This window comes from Etheostoma spectabile, unplaced genomic scaffold (genome assembly GCF_008692095.1).
Source record: "Etheostoma spectabile isolate EspeVRDwgs_2016 unplaced genomic scaffold, UIUC_Espe_1.0 scaffold314, whole genome shotgun sequence".
Classification (NCBI taxonomy): domain Eukaryota; kingdom Metazoa; phylum Chordata; class Actinopteri; order Perciformes; family Percidae; genus Etheostoma; species Etheostoma spectabile.
Genome location: NW_022605583.1, coordinates 557,995 through 575,724, shown reverse-complemented (window position 1 = coordinate 575,724; position 17,730 = coordinate 557,995). Strand labels below are relative to the sequence as shown.

Below are 17,730 nucleotides of genomic sequence, written 5' to 3'. Positions count from 1 at the left end.
CCCCCCTCCCCATTTCAGATTTGACCACTTTCAAAATAAAAATAAAAAACGCAGCAGAATTTTACCAATTTGAAACTTTCAAATTCTGAATTCACAGGTATGGCAAAAGGCCGCTTCTCTATAAGTGCTCTGAAATTCAGTTTACGCAAAAGTACATATCAACCGCACAGGACCAAGCCAGGTAAACTGGATCCTTATGGGGTTGATAGTGTTCAGGAGACCAGTCGCATCAGATTCTACTAAGTGTGTGCAGAGTAAATGACTAACATCACCAACTCTTACTGGTGCATGCTCAAGCCGAGTGTTCAGAACCATGGTGATGGTTTTTTTTGTTTGTTTTTTTATAATTTATTTTTTTTACTCCGTACAAAATGAGAGTCCAAAACATCACAGAAACTGGCACATGTCCTAGAGAGAAAACACTATCTTCTTATGAGCGCGCAGGTGGAAAAAGGAGGGGGTGAAATGCTCCGATTAACCAAAAAAAAGAAAGAAAAGAAAAACAAAAGTGAAAAAGAAACACAGAATCCCGGATTTTTGTTTTGTTTGAACCAGCAACAACATTTTCCACCAGCTTTCCAAATGATGCCATCACATAGCGTATTTGTGTGTCCAGTCTTTTGCCATTCTGGTGTATCTGCAAAGGAAAATCAAACAGGGAACACATTAACGGTGCACACTTCCCCTTCCTTTTCCTTTTCCATGGTAACCCTTTTATTTTAGGATGTATTAAAAGCACATGCACTTTGTTTTTAAAAATATCACGGAAAGCTTAGCATCCTAACAAAATGTGAGTGTATGCATAAAAAACACTGGACACTTTTTACAAACTAAACTTCTTAATATCACTGTGAAGTGTTACATGCCAATATGACAAATAAGGTTGTACATTTCTCCCCCCCCAAGAACAACCGTTTTCATGCTGGAGTTAGTAGCTATGTTTACATGCACAGAAAATTCTGGTCCTCTGCTACAACACCATCTCAAAAATTAAGCTCATACTAAACACTTTGTGCTGAGCTGCAAACAGTTAAGATAAACTATTAGTTGGTCCACAGGATTTTAAATCAGCAACCACTTTGATTCATTAATTCAGTTAAAGTTCCCACGACGTGGTGCCCTTTGGAGGCTTTTATATAGACCTTAGTGGTCCCTAATACTGTATCTGAAGTCTCTTTTATATAGACCTTAGTGGTCCCTAATACTGTATCTGAAGTTCTCTTTTATATAGACCTTAGTGGTCCCCTAATACTGTATCTGAAGTCTCTTTATATAGACCTTAGTGGTCCCCTAATACTGATCTGAAGTCTCTTTATATAGACCTTAGTGGTCCCTATACTTTATCTGAAGCTCTTTTATATAGACCTTAGTGGTCCCTAATACTGTATCTGAAGTCTCTTTTATATAGACCTTAGTGGTCCCTAATACTGTATCTGAAGTCTCTTTTATATAGACCTTAGTGGTCCCTAATACTGTATCTGAAGTCTCTTTTATATAGAGCTTAGTGGTCCCTAATCTGTATCGAAGTCTCTTTTTTATATAGACCTTAGTGGTCCCTAATACTGTATCTGAAGTCTCTTTTATATAGACTTGATGTCCCTAATACTGTATCTGAAGTCTCTTTTATATATAGACCTTAGTGGTCCCCTAATACTGTATCTGAAGTCTCTTTGTGCATAGACCTATGGTCCCCTAATACGTTTCTGAAGTCTTTTATATATACACACACACCTTAGGTGGTCCCCTAATACTGTATCTGAAGTCTCTTTTTATAGACCTTAGTGGTCCCTAATACTGTATCTGAAGTCTCTTTTATATAGACCTAGTGGTCCCCAATACTGTATCTGAAGTCTCTTTTATATAGACCTTAGTGGTCCCTAATACTTTATCTGAAGTCTCTTTTATTAGACCTTAGTGGTCCCTAATACGTATCTGAAGTCTCTTTTATATAGACCTTAGTGGTCCCTAATACTGTATCTGAAGTCTCTTTTATATAGACCTTAGTGGTCCCTAATAACTGTATCTGAAGTCTCTTTTGCATAGACCTTAGTTGTCCCCAATACTGTATCTGAAGTCTCTTTTATATAGACCTTAGTGGTCCCCTAATACTGTATCTGAAGTCTTTTATATAGACCTTAATAATGGTTTGCACACCCAGAAGAGTATGATTACGACCACAAGTTTTTTTTTAAGGCATTGGAAACTAACAAGCTCCAGATCTGAAGGCATCCCATGAGTCTATGTTCTGTTTATTAAAAAAAGAAAAAAAAAAAAAAAAAAAAAAAAAAAACTTCCCCTTTTAGAAGCATTTAAAAACAACAAAGTGCCCATTTAGATTTTAAATCAGACCATAAATTAAAATACACTGTGAATGTGAGGGGTTTTCCTTTTATTTTTATTGTATTATTGACTGTATTAGTATTAGCTCCTCTTATAACTCATTCATTTCCCGCTCAAGTTTTATAACGGCCTGGTCCTGTGTACCTGATATGATGTAAAGATCTACCTACTTCCATCTACTAACATGTTCTTAAAGTAATGACAAAAAAAAAAAAAACATCACCAAATTGCACATTTACACAGTAAATGGCCTTTTGCCACGTTACATCATTGCATGGTGATGCAGCTTCCAGTGCCACTTTGAAAACAGGGTTCATAATCTGCTTAAGAGCAACCTCGTCATTCAAAGACACCAAACCCAAATTGTCCTCATCGTTTGTCCGCTAGGCTTCAGTTTCAGACATCATAGCTCATTAATGCACTTCTGTCTGGGAGCAACCTGTTGCCGTTTTCCCTCAAATGCACCACCAACAACATTCTTCACCACGTAATAACTGAAAAATAAAAAAGCATTGCTTTTGCTTCCGTATCTGTGAGAGCGTACTTATGAGTATATTTTCATGCAAAAAAAAAAAAACCTTCGTAAGGCTGCTGCAGGACTTGCGAACACTACTGGATCTTCATTTCTCTGCCATGTATAAGCAGTAACCCACAACTCTCTAGAGACCATTTTATCGGTGGGCAGGACCCCAAGGAGTTGGCGGAGAGATTCTGTTAACTTATTTACAGCGACAGGCTCCATCTGCAGGGTATCAATGTGCACGTAAAAGGTTGATTCCAAGGTCTGAGCCGAGAATGACAAAGCTAGCTAGATACTCGATATGTACACATATTTATGTACACATAACCAAAGATTAGTACCATCACAGTTATGTCAGTGAGACCAGCGCAACACAAACGCAACAGACCAAACCCATAACACCAGCCAAGATGCAGCACTGGCTCTGGATCTTACCCTAAAGCATGGCATACTTGGTTGTCCACTCCTGAGCTAGTTTATTGTACCTGACAGAGTGAAACTCCGTTACATACCAGACTCAGGTCATACTCATTTCAATCAACGGTGTGCTTATTGTGGATAATATCATAAAATATACAAGTCAGTTGCCAGTTTATTAGGTACACTTAGCTGAAACAAATGCACATTACAATATTCAGATGTCGAAACTGTTGCAGAGCGGGGTTGTTTCAACTTCATGGTCTATTTGGAAGCTGCGGTTTGTGGTGCTGTTAAGTTATGTTGCATTATGCTGACAGCTGCTGCACTTACTTTGTGCACTCCATTTATAGCAGCGAGGGTATGTTAAATACCAGAAACATCTCTCTCTACAAAGCCCAGTTCAGACAAAGATTTGAAACAGGACGTAACCGTTTTAGAGCGTCGCAGGGAAGAGTGTGAGCGGTCTGAACCGGCCCGTCTCTGCTCGACTGAAGCCAGCTGACGGCGTCGCTGCGACTCGGCTGGTCGAGTCTTGTTTTAGAATGTAAGGGGCGTTCACAACCAATGGTTAACAAAGTCAGCTACAAACTAAAAAAATAAAATGATCCATAATGTATTTTATTTCTATGTTACAAACAGTCAACTGGTCACAACGGCAGAGTTTTGGTTGGAGGCTCAACAGCCTGTGAGCTAGAGAGCGACTGGGGGAGAAGCATTTAAACAAAGCAAATCGGAAAACTAAAACGCGGTTTTCTCTGATTCATCACTAGAAATGCAGCTGTAGCAAGCATCTCACCATCACTAATGTTATCCACATTCATATTTAGACGCAACAAACGATGTATCTGGCTCCAAAAAAAGCCAGAACGTCTGAGGTTAGAACAGAAGCACAATCAGTCGTTGCTATGGAGATGAAACACTTTACAGCTTTGTCGCAAGTATCAATCGTCTTTGCTCTGAACTGGGTTTAATGCAACAGCAATCAACAACGCTCTACAAAAAAAACACAACAGATGATTTACTGCAGGTTTATGTATTAAGTCTGCATTTGTTTAGGCTAGGCAAGCCTAATAAACCAGATGGTGAGTGTATATTGCAGAGCTGTGTTCATTTTAGGAGAGAAAACAGTTCAATTCATATTAAAAGAAAAGGTAAAAACCCATATATAGAATATATACACATACCTTTGACTATCTGTTTTGTAGATTCGTGCGATCTCTGGCACTAGTGGGTCATCAGGGTTTGGGTCACATAGGAGTGAGCAAATGGAGAGAAGAACTACAAGAAACAGAAAATATACAAGTCAGCCAATGTTTCTAATAAGCAAATTGAAAACCAGATACACACGTTAGCCAATCTACAAGTCACTTTAGCCTCAGCTCTGGGACACAAAAACCTAGAATGTCTGATGTCTACAAATAAGACATGATAACAAGACCCTGGTTGTTGGTCAAAGCAACTTGACAATAAAAGTTTTAAATTTAATAGCACATTTCTTATTAAACAAGTCAAAAAGTAGTCCACAAATCATATTTAGCACAAATGACAAAACTTAATACAAATTAAAAATGTTAGTGGCCAAAATGACACATGTTCTACAGATTAAATGCAATCCACTTTCATGTTTATTTTGTTCAACTTTCCCAACTCTGTGGTATTTGGCCATTTTGTGGGTGAACATTGCACACTCAGTTGTTAAACAGAGGACAAGATTGTCGTCATGTACTCTGTGTTCTTTCATGACAGGACATACCTTTAGAAATAGTAAGTGCAGGAGACCACTGTGATCTGAGAATATCCAGACAGATACTGCCATTACTGTTAATATTTGGGTGGTAAATTCTTGTCGTAAAAGCAACCTGAAAAAAAAGAAAAACAAATGACAGTGAGGACAAGTAAAATAAGGCTGCGTCACACATCAGATTAATGTTATGCAATGCAAATTCCCCGACACGGGGCAGTGACGTTTGACTATCCACTTCTGGAAAGACAGGTATTACTTCATGAGGTTTGGCAACAGTCAAACCTGTTAATGATGCCAACCAGCTGGGACTGGTTTTATTCCATGTTTACTAGGTTAACTTTTACAAAAGTATCATGTATAAAAACAGGTTTGATTGTTTACATGTGTATATGTACAATGTTTGACCCCAGTTTCTGACACTGAATAGATTATATGAATACATTATTTTAATGTGGCAAACAAGACTTGATGGATACTGCAGGTGGGTGGCTTAATAGATGGAAGACAATATATCTTTAATTATCTCCTATGTATCAAAGCAAGAAAAAAGAAGACTTTGTTTCAGGCGTGACTCAGCTTACCTTGGGTGGTTTGAAGGGGTAGTCTGTTGGAAAATGAATTGTCAAGAAGAAAACACCTCCCTGATATGGACTGTCACTCTGAAAGCAAAAATCACATTTACATATTTCAGTAAAGAATAACTTGAAACCTGTCCACAGCTTCCCATTACCAAGTCAAATGTCAACCTTTAGTCTCATGAATACATTTAAGCAGGCAGGGACAACCTAAGTAACACATTCAAAACAGCATGGCGTTTTGAAGTACAAAGGAGAATAATTATATCATAAAGTATGTACTTACAGGTCCCATGATTGTGGCTTGCCAGTGAAACACTACGGAGAACAGAAAGTAAAAGTTAGGGAACGAGGAAAAAGGTCACAGGTATGTATGTGGCTTCCAAAAACGGCCTTTGCAGCAGTAACGCTGTTTCTTTATAGAACATCTTCATACTCCACACTGTTTTGAGTATGAAGCCATGGTGGTCATGTAGTACTTTAGTGTCGATTGCGTTTTTAGGGTGGAGGTATTCATGACCAAAACAACAAGTTCTTAGCAGACGACCTAGATCCATCTGTGCTTTTTAAATTTATTAAACACGCAAAATAATTCCTCTTACATTCTAATTTTTGGAACAGTTTTTCGACCCTAATCTTCAAATGTAGCTTGTTCTATTGTTCATTTAATGTTTAGCCGTTTCCTTCACCCCCAAACTATCACTTGATGTGATAATTGACAAACTGTCATTTTTAAAGCAAAAATAGGCTTCTCAAATGTGAAGCTTGTATGTTTTACTTCGTCTTATATGACAGTAAACTGACTATTTTGGAGTTTCCTGACTATCAAAATGTCACTTTGGTGTGTTGGTAACTGTAACTATAAATCATTTCCTGGAATTTTAGAGACAAGGCAATTCTTTCAAGTAAATAATAGACTAGCAATCAATAAACGTAAGTTAGTTGCAGCCCTAAAAACTTGGACCCGCTCTGAGACACTTACTGTCATCACCCACTGGGCCAGCTGAGCACTGTGCTGGAGGGTCACGAGCCAGGTCATTAAGCTCCTGTGATGAAAACAAGTTGAGAACATCAAATCAATTAGACCACAGTCATCTTCACAGACAAAACAATGAGACATCACCTAAAATTAATGTGCCAGGCTGAGTAGCACTCAACGTCCTGAGTATACAGGTTGCATACTGGGAAAAGGAGATACTACATAAGTCAAGTGCTTAATATATTCCACAACCCTCTCTCAGACGGTGTTATCTCCTGCCACATGCCTGGACTAGTTCAGGGAAAGGGGGCCGCCTTGTTATGGTCTCCCAAGTTAACAGCAAGACCCCCCCAAGCATATATGAGCCTTTACTGTTAATTTTAGGTCTACAGTTGCTCTAGATCGAGGACACTGCCCCACCCTGGCCTTCTGACACGCACCATTTCACAAGTATGTTTATGGATTCCCATGGAAGAAGAGCCTAGTAAACAGCAGGGTGAAGCAATAAAGCTACAGTAACACTTAGGTGTTACACTGCTCCATTATACTGTTGCCAATTTCCTCCATTTAACTGCCAGAACATACCCTGCGATTTGCACAGAACAAGTACCTCAAATACCCAAGGAACTCTTTCTCACTCATTCACTCAAAGCCGTTAGCATTCAAGATATATTTGATTGTTAAAAGTCATTATCAATAACTAGCCAACCATTAAATTGCTAATATGTAATAATGCTCTCTCTATGTTTTCTTCTATTGTCAAGAGGTGGCGCTAATCGCGAAATTCGACATGCCTGGGACCTTTAGCACTTACTTGTTAGTCTTATGAACGTTAGCATTTATACTTTGTTTAGCTAGCTAAGATTAGCCAGTAATGTCTCCTCTGAGACGTCCTACATTTGCGTGGAGATAAATACCGGTTAGTAAGAAATGATACTCGTTAAGGTGGACAAAAACACAGACAGGGAGCTGCGGTGTTGGTATGTGATAACAAATGGTACATTACAGCCTCTCTGATAATCGTTGTCATGATTTATGTGGTGGACTTGTCCCGTTTGGTCATGTATCGTGATGTAGCAGCTATCTTGGACCAAACAGGCGCTTGAGTGGAGCTATATGCAGCTTAAGGACACAGCCAGAAACAGTTTGGAGACTAATAAAGGAAAACAAAAAGCGCACATTTATATAAAAACTACTGTTTTATTTTGTGGAAGCATTATTCACTCAAATGTAAAAACACTCATGGGTTATGGTGTGAAATACCAGCTCCATTAACTTCAGTTTGGCACCAATACAAAATTCTAATGACGTATGACTGTTCTTTCTTTTTTCCTTGTACATACCAAAGAAGTGTATCATGAACACAGCCTTGATTGCCAACTCAGATTCAGTGAGTGATATGAGTCATGGGTTTTTGGAACACGGGAGTATCGCTGCTATTATAAAACTGTTAGACACATCAGTGTGAGGGTCCAGTTTTGGCTTCGTGCTATAACGTTGACCAGATATAGCAGTCAGTCATGTTAGTGTTTAGCTACGTAAAGGTGAAGCGTTGGGCAATAAGCGTTAATGCGGCCTTTTCACTTTTGACTAACACACTGAACATAACCGAAACTGCTAACGTTAGCTCGTGTCTGCCAAGACTAAAAAACTGTCAATTTATTCAACCCTAAACCCAAGATATTATTTTAACACACAGACTTTACACTTCCCCTAACATGTTTCACCGCCATGTTTCACAGGATACAGTGTCAAGAACGGCAATGTGGGAGGCTAATGTCGCTAGATAACGGTAACGACGCTATCTTACCTTGTGGATCCTTTTCAGAGCCATCCTCTCTCGATGTTGTGTTTGATTAGAAGGTTTTCCGATCCAAGCAGTGAGGGGCAACCGTGGTATGCCAGTGTGATTCCGCTAGCTCTTAAATAATTGACGCTGGGCCAACTCGACGGCCTTTCTTCGGGAGCTAGCGTAGTTAGCTAGCGAGCTAAAACTACGTATGCGCGGAGTTGGTAACAAAGATAGCTACCGATTTTATGCAGCTTCTTTTCGCCTAACAACTGTCCTTCGACTACCCTCACTTCCCCGTAGTTTCGACGTCTTGTATTGGATTATTTGAGTCCCAGGTTGAGGCTGGTTAAGTGCGTGTGCCAGGTGAAGTAACCCGGACGACAAAGCTCCTCTGCTTTCGGTTGCTGCCGTTAGCCAACTAGCGGCTGGCGACGTGTATTTGAAGCTTTATAAAGAGAAGGCGGTCCAGTTGGCAGCTGAGTTTTTTTTCTCCAACTTTATTGTGTAAATTCACACATATATGTGAGAAAAACATAAGAATTTATAAAACAAGTCCAGCATTATAAAGTTACTCAATAAAGATAACAAGCCAGTCCTGTGTACACTAAGGCGATATATTCCCATATTATCAGGACATACGATAAAAGTACTGTAGACTTTTAAAAGAAAAAATAATAATTAAATAAATCAAAACAACGGTTGTAAAAAATAAATACAAGTTAAAAGAAGGGTAGACAATACATTTACATTTGTCTAAATAACAACCCTGTATCCCGGCCGAGTCTTTGAGAATGTTTCCCTGTAGCCCTAAAACACTGATTTGATTGATTTCAGTGATGCAAAGCTAATGGTTGATATAATCCACTTTCTTTCTTTTAGTTTTCCCATCAGAGTGGTACTTTTTTGTTTTTATTTAAAGTGAATATGTAAATGTTTGTTGAATAGAAAAGGTCCATTGTTAACATATTGATGCAGATCTCTTACAAGTCGCAGCAAAATTACATTTAATCTTGTATAGAGTTTATGTGCGATGTGGAACAGAGCCACCATTAATGTTATTTATAGCTGCTTCAGTTGGTTAAACAATGAGTACATAACAAATTCAACTATTAAATTATATCCAATGTTTGAGTAATTTCTTAAACAAAAATGCCAAACGTTCATTGACTTCTCAAACATGTTCTGCATTTCTTTTTCTTGTATGATTGTAAACTAAATATCTTTTGGATTTTCAACTGTTGGCCTGATAAAACAAGTCCTTTGAATTCATCATCTTTGGCTCCAGGAAACTGTGAGGAACATTTTTAATTTTACTGTCAAAACACTTAATTGATAAAGAGAATAATTGTTAGTTGTAGCCCTAATTTAGATTAGATTATACACCATAGCATATACACTCAGTTGCCAGTTAATCATGTACACCTAGCTAAAACTGATGCAGTCTAATACAGTCAGATCCTACCTCCTTAATGATTATAATGTTCAGTTTGGTTGAAACTGTTATAGAGCAGTGTTGAATGATATGTTGTATGATACTTTTGCAAGCTGCAGTGGGTGGTGCTGTTAAATTGTATATTGACAGGCATTTCTATTATTTTGTCCACCCCATTTAGAACAGTGAGGGTAGGCTAAATAAAAGAAACACTATTATTTTGGCTGGTATTGTGTGCACAGTATACACGTGTAACATCCCAGCATAGGTAAACGGTATACACGTGTAACATCTCAGCATAGGAACACAGTATACACGTGTAACATGCTAGCATAGGAACACAGTATACACGTCTAACATCCCAGCATAGGAACACAGTATACACGTGTAACATGCCAGCATAGGAACACAGTATACACGTCTAACATCCCAGCATAGGTACACAGTATACACAGTACATCTCAGCATAGGAAACACAGTATACACGTGTAACATGCCAGCATAGGTACACAGTATACACATGTAACATGCCAGCATAGGAAACACGTAGATACACGTTGTAACATGCTGCATAGGAACCAGTATACACGTCTACCATCCAGCATAGGAACACAGTATACACGTGTAACATCCAGCATAGAAACAGTATACACGTCTAACATCCCAGCATAGGAACACAGTATAACACTGTAACATGCCCCATAGGTACCATATACACGTGTAACCCCAGCATAGGTAAACGGTATACACGTTTAACATCTCAGCATAGAAAAACGGTATACACGTATAACATGCCAGCATGGAACACAGTTTACACGTGTAACATGCCAGCATAGGTACACAGTATACACGTGTAACATCTCAGCATAGGAACACAGTATACACTTGTAACATGCCAGCATAGGAACACATACACGTGTACCATGCCAGCTAGAAATAGTATACACCGTGTAAATGCACATGACCAGTATACACGTGACATGCTAGCATAGGAACACAGTATACACGTCTAACATCCAGCATAGGACACAGTATACACGTGTAACATGCCAGCATAGACACAGTATACACGTCTAACATCCCAGCATAGGAACACAGTAATACACGGGTAACATGCCAGCATGTACATTATACACGTGTAACATCCCAGCATAGTAAACGGTATACACGTGTAACATCTCAGCATGAAACACGGTATACACGTATAACATGCCAGCTAGGAACACAGTTTACACGTGTAACATGCCAGCATAGGTACACAGATACACGTGTACCATCTCAGCATAGGAACACAATATACACTGTACATGCCAGCTAGGAACACAGTATACACGTGTACATGCCAGCATAGGACATAGAAGATACACGTTGTAACATGCCAGCATAGGAACACAGTATAACACGTGTTAACATGCCAGCATAGGTACACAGTAACACGTTTACATCTCAGCATAGAACACAGTATACACGTGTAACATGCCAGCATAGAAACAGTTACACGTGTAACATCCCAGCATAGGTACACGTATACGTGTAAAATCCCGCATAGATACACAGTATACATCAACATTCCAGCATAGAACACAGTATACAATGCACAGAGAGGAATGAGTTAATAGTCTGCAATGATATGGGTCACATTAAATGTGAATATTCAGTTTCAGCAAGGTTGGCAAAGGGATTTTTTTTTTCTTGCTGTAATTTCAATGTTTAAAGAATTTCAAATGGTTACATTTTAAACATTTTTTAAAGAAGGCCCTACTGTTGTGGAAAACGTTTGGTATTGATAAGATGTATATGTTCATTGATAAATATCAACTTTGGTAAAGATGTAAAGAAAATACTTAGTATGTTACTATGTGTTAGGTAGGCAATATATACCTTACTGTAGATACCTGTGAAATACAGTGATGCAGAATGCTTTATTTCTCACAATCAACATGTCAGACAAGAAATTCTGTTTAAAATGTATAAACCTGGCACACAATGTTAGGCTCTGTCATGATTGTTTAAGAAAAAAAAACTACAGTAAAACAAAAAATACTATTAATACTGGGAGACAGATTACCTTTGCAGAACAAAAGGCTGATTCATGATAACAGACAACTGTTGAAACTTTTTGATGCTGAAGCGTTCACAAAAATTCAATGCATACAACAAATGAATCAAATGCTATTTCATTTCACTAAGTAAACATCTTTATTTGTAACCTGCCAGAATTTGGTAATATGATGCAAGATAATTGCTTATAGTTACACACTATGAATTATAATAAATATCTTCTTTTCTTTTTTTTTACAATTTCTTTACAGTTGTACAATAAGGTTATTATTTAACCCACACAATTTAGTCTCTATATTCATTCAGATGCATGTATTACTAAACTGAGCACATTCATTACAATGTCTGGTAAAAGACATTTTACGATTGGTTCACAGAGAGAAGGCAAATGTGTTTATTCCGTATTATGGGGGGTGGGGGATTCGGGGGGTCACCCTTTCACACTGTCAAGGCACTGATGCAGGGCAATCAGTTGCTGTTGTCTGTGCTTGTGCAGAAAAGGATGCTCGGAGGAGCCAGCCGAGGTGTCTTAGACACAGTTTCAACCTCTCTGAGCCCACCAGGTCCAATCGAATTGTGTTGTTTCCTTATGATTCGGAGGATCGTCAATGCAGTCTAAGAGTCCTGATTTTTCATTACATGATTTGACAGACGGGCTATCGACAAGGCTCACACCAGATGCCATGTTTTTTGTATTCTGTGATCAAAGCTGTTCCATGATTCAGATGTCCCTTCACACTGTTATGGTTATTACCATTGGCATTCGTTGCCACTCTAGGAGAGAAAGTACTGATGTCTTCAAGTTCTGCTCTATTAGTATCCGATTGGCTCTCCACCGTGTACCATTTAAGATGATGGCAACGGTGAGTCCTTGCCACTCTCCTCCCCTTTGTTGGCCATGTTAAGAGGAGACTTTTTACCCAACGGCACATGGGAACTAAAATTACCCCCTGAAGGCATGCCACTGGGCTGACAAATCCAACAAAGTCTCCACTAGAGCTGAACAAAGACCTTGGACCGCTTCCCCTGTTATTTTCAGTGGATTTGTCTTTATTTTCGCACCCGCATCTCCATCCTCAAAGCTTTTAGTCTCCCCCCGCTCCTCGGTTGGATCAGGAGTTGTGGCATCGCTCGGAGTTTCTTGGGACGTGCCGTTGTCCGGGTTCTGATCTCCCTCTTGTGCAGCCAGATTGGGCCCGTGTCTCTCTGAATTGGAGTTGGACAGCCCGGAGTGTCGCCTGAAGCTGGGCTCTGACCGGTCAGGGTGGGTCGGACCGTTTGGTGGCACATGGGGCAGGTCTCCTGCACATACAGCCACTTGCGGAGGCAGTTGCCAATGGAAAATGTCCGCAGTATGTTATCACAGCAGAGCTCTTTTCCTGCGAGGAGAGACATTTTTTATTTATATTCAGAAATGAAATTTTTTAAACACATTTCAATGAACAAAAGATTACAAACAATACACTGAGACATGGAACATGTCCCAGAGCCAAAACACAAAAGAGAACGCTTGGAGGGAGGGAGACAAAACAACACAGGTAGAACAGACACACAGACACACAGACACAAGACAAGGGACCAATCACATGCGCATTGAGGTGTCCAGGGTCTTTTACGGCGCCCCATGGATGGCGAGGAGAGACATAATGGACTGAAAACATTACCTATAGACCATGTTTCAGATAAATGGTTTTTTACTAAACCATGGCTGATGGCCAATAATCTCCATATATAGTATATTGTTGTATTGTCCCATTAGTTGCTGATTGTAGTTTTATCATAGCATTTTTTTTAATTATATACACATTATATCTGTATTACTGCAGTGTGCAGCATACTTTTTATATTATTATGTATATATTGTAATTGTACTTAGTCCTATTAGACTGTGCAATAATCATCATGAACTTTACAGGTGTGTATTGAGATCAAAATGGGGTTGGCAAGGGGCCCCGGAAGTAGGGCAGGGACTCGATGTGCATAGTCTCTAGTTTTAGTTTTATTTTTCTGTTTAATTACTTTAAAGCATTGTTCGTCTGTTTCCTTACCTCTCAGCCTGTCTCTCTCTGCTGTAATGGGGATTTAAATGGCAGGGATAACAGCTTCTCTGCAGCTGTTTCTGTTATTAGCAAGATTCTGTAGCTGTTTCTTTTGACAATTAACTATTTTGTTCACAACACAGGGAGTAAACCATTAACCTTTTTAACATCAATGGGACATCACATGCATTGTGTCTGAACAGTGCGATGAGAGTGGAGCTAACTTGAAAGACAGGAACAACATGCTTAATGATAACAGTCTGCCACATGAATTTAGAGCTGGGCAATTTGAGTTTGACTCTATCCTAATATGATGAGATTTTTGGAATGACTTATGGTTACAATTGGAACACTGGACAACTCAGACAGAAAAAACCTTTGAAAAAATGTATATTACAAAACAAGCAATCAATCTGACAAATATGGTTGATATAATTATGACAGTAAAACTACAACGATCTTAAAGGTTCGATTATAATTATTTACTCTATTTAATCAAAAATGCTACCACAATGTGTCATCAATATAAAGGAAACATGCTAAGTTGAAATAATATGTTTTCTAACAACAATGCTAAAGCCAGTATTTTTCTCCTTATGAATTTTCCATTCCGTGACAGAAATCTGTTTGTGTTTGGGCCTGTGTGTTGGTATCAACTGCCTATGTGACAGCTGTCGGGTTGCCAGATATATACCCATAGACTGTTAATCAATATACATATATCACAGTTATATATCCTTCTATGTATATACCTGTAAAAACACAAACCCGCATGCTACAGCTGTGTGCAGCCATGGAAGCAGCAAAAACAAACAACAACATCTTTCTAACATTTTGCATAACCAGAGAAAGGTAAAACACGGGTATAGACACATTGGAGACAGCTTTGAACCTAAAAGGACACCAAGTTGACAAATTTCCTCCTAAACGGTAAGCGTTGAGCTTTATTCATATCACGGCTAATGAGGGATTGTCATTTTCATTTATTTCAACATTCATGTGCTCTCACTATTATATGAGTACTCAGTTGGTTACTGAAAAAAAGTTTTTTAGACAGCCAGTGAAGTGATCCTTACTGGTGCTCCTGCAATGCTAATACACGCTAACTGCTAAGTAAGATCCTGACATATGCCAGAATCGGCAAGTTAGATTCCTCATAAGAAACATTTAATTAACTTTGGCAAAACGCCAGTAGCCTGAAAGGCTGGACTGGGACACAGTCTTCTCTACGGGACTTTTTTTGCAATGTATGTAACGTTATGTTATGTAATTGTGGGTACCGCCACTTCAAAGTTATGATATCCAGTAAGATGATTCCCAATACCTTCAACATAAGTGTAATGTCTGGCAATGCGAGACTAGCATCATGCTAACACTGACATTGTGTACGTTTGGTTTAGCGTTCTCACCCTGGCAACTCCCGTGAACTTCACACTGGGGAGGAGGCCGGGGGAATGCCACTAACCTGAAAGCAGATGGAACAGACGTCTTTGTGCTGCTGCGGCTGTCGAGCCGTGGCTCTGGGGAGGGAGTGATCTTCTTTGCCGCTTCCTGTCGGAGCAGGAAGCTCCTCCAGCCAGACTGAGCTCGGAGCCAAACGTTTGAAGTAAGAGGTGATAATGACGAGGCGCCCATCCAGCTCCACTCGCCGAACAGCGACTCCCAGGTGCCGTACGCCACTACGCAGAGCGCCACCACAAACTCCAGCACCCTGCTGACGGCGTTCACCCAGTAGATCACCTCGTCCAGCTCTCGATTGGGTCGCTGCGGAACAGCTCCACCATGAAGAGGGAGTAGATCAGCATAGTGCCTGTAACCTGGACAAACATCACACACACTTTCAATTGAAAGTTACAAATAACCACCGTTATAAGGGAGCTTATGTGACTAAACAATGTTTAATGGAAGGATTATTTTGTTTGACTTTACAGGGGTTTTATGGAGACTTGTATGTGATTATAACATCTTTCTATATTATGTAATAGCATACTGTATTTTTTTTGTTTTAGGGTGTTCATTGCTACTGCCACAGTGTCTTATTTGATACGACCACTGTGGGGCGCCAAAAAATAATCAACCATCTACATCAGGGTCTAACACAGACAGACAACAGACAGACAGATACTTTATTGATCCCACGGGGAAGCATAACCAGAAGCATAAATACCTGGTTATTATAATATAATACATATCATACAAAAAATGAAACACTGGCTCTTTTATTGAATGAAATGCCACTGATGGAGTATTTGAAGTACCAGTATGTCAACAAAATGCTCACATTCAAGAAGTTGCCATTAATTAAACAGATAAGTTGTCAACCAAGCTGTGGAATTTTCTGACAAGTGGGACCTTGTCAATGTCAAATTGGTGTCAAAATAAAAATGTGGGCAATTCAAAACACAAGCAGGTGACTAAAGTAACGTATTTAATGCCATAATTACTTTATCAGTTGCAGGTTTGATAGTTATTTGACCTATAAGTTGTAATGGAAGTTTAATTTGATGTCATTATTTTAGTCAGCCAAACGAAGTCTTAATTGTTTAACGTTTCAAACACATGTTCAACAAAGAGTATCCAGCTTCCTGTCTTCAACATTTAAAAGAAAGAAGTATAAAGCCCTACCTGAAGGAGGTCAGCAGGCAGCTAGACACCAGTATAGGAGCCAGAGTCCATGTGGAAGAACTGGGAGATTTTAATAGCATGAAGACAGGGAAAACCAGAAGAAGAAGAACACATGCTGAGGCCACGGAAGTGTTCCACACACTCCTAAAGCCCAGGAGAAAGGAAAGAACAACCCAAATCTCAGAAAACTTTTGAAAAAAAAAACTTTTGTACTTGCCGCTTTTTTCAGTCCTGAATCTCGCCACTAGAAATGATTTTCACTGTTGTTGCTTTTACCTGTTGCGGGACGCCCCCAGGCCAGATAACTGGATCTGTTATTTCGATCATCGACTGCAGGGTGAAGTCACACCCGATGAAGAGGATGATGCTGAGGAGGAAGGTGCGCTGCAGTGCCTGCATGTCTAACAGGCCCGTCTGGAGAGCAAGCAGGAGCAGAGTGACGCCCTCGGTCACACCCTCTGAAGACAAAGGAAAAGAATTAGAAACTGGACTTTAACCTTCATTTTGTTGTTTTTTTCCTACATGGATTCACCACTTAAAACTCAACTCTATTTGTGGAAGTTAATGAACTAAAAAACAAAAAAGGCTCCTGCCAACTTTTTTTCATTTTGTCTGCACCAACCCCAAACTGTGCACCAGCTCATCGATTATCCTATTACGTTTTTACACCGTTTTACCCTCTGGAACATCTGTGTACCCACATATATATATATATATTATATAAATAATATATATAATAATATATAATATATATTATATAATAATATATATATTATACTGAATCAATTTACATTTGTTTACTCGATAAGATAAATCTACTCTTTCTAAGATGATCAATAAACAACCTGACAGATAATAATCGCAACTGTTGTTACAATTAAGAATTAGGTAATTTTTAAGCATAAATACCAACATTACCAACTTCCAGCTTCTTAACTGTGAGCATCTTTTCTTTGTCTCAAGTGATATTAAATATCTGATATTGAGTATCTTGAGTTTTGGACGTGTTGGTTAAACAAAACAAACAAATAATTTTCCAAGAACCTATCTCTGGGCACAATTTAATCACCTGCCATGTCTGCTGCCCCCCCCGATGTACATATATTTACATATTTTACATATAATAAATGTATTGTTTTGTGTTCACTCTCAATGCTCTCAAAGTGTTGTTTTCGGGCACAGCAGGCAGCGGTTTTTCGCAAA

General features: G+C 39.1%; 1 protein-coding gene and 1 pseudogene across 2 annotated transcripts; both read right to left on the bottom strand.

Moving 5' to 3' along the window:
- Window positions 1-340: 340 nt before the first annotated feature.
- On the bottom strand, window positions 341-8,813 carry LOC116686079 (ubiquitin-conjugating enzyme E2 D2). 2 transcript variants are annotated; one of them, XM_032511012.1, is made up of 8 exons: window positions 8,389-8,813; window positions 6,582-6,645; window positions 5,886-5,917; window positions 5,606-5,683; window positions 5,034-5,139; window positions 4,465-4,558; window positions 3,296-3,345; window positions 341-637 (listed from the first exon to the last, which is right to left on the bottom strand). In XM_032511012.1, exons 1-7 carry the CDS (start codon window positions 8,410-8,412, stop codon window positions 3,297-3,299), a joined length of 447 nt encoding a protein of 148 aa, XP_032366903.1. In that variant the 5' UTR covers window positions 8,413-8,813; the 3' UTR covers window positions 341-637; window position 3,296. The 2 variants fall into 2 exon arrangements, with proteins under 2 accessions (XP_032366903.1, XP_032366904.1); XM_032511013.1 differs by lacking the exon at window positions 3,296-3,345 and having other exon boundaries at window positions 8,389-8,812.
- A 3,334-nt stretch (window positions 8,814-12,147) lies between these two features.
- On the bottom strand, window positions 12,148-17,473 carry LOC116686087 (RING finger protein 145-like; annotated as a pseudogene).
- Window positions 17,474-17,730: the final 257 nt, after the last annotated feature.

Coding starts and splice junctions, on each gene's coding strand:
- LOC116686079 (XM_032511012.1), bottom strand. CDS start 8,412: ATGGCTCTGAAAAGGATCCACAAG. Junction 5,684..5,885: donor AAGCCACAATCATGGGACCT/GTAAGTACATAC, acceptor TTTTGCTTTCAG/AGTGACAGTCCATATCAGGG. Junction 4,559..5,033: donor TGCACTTACTATTTCTAAAG/GTATGTCCTGTC, acceptor TGTTTCTTGTAG/TTCTTCTCTCCATTTGCTCA.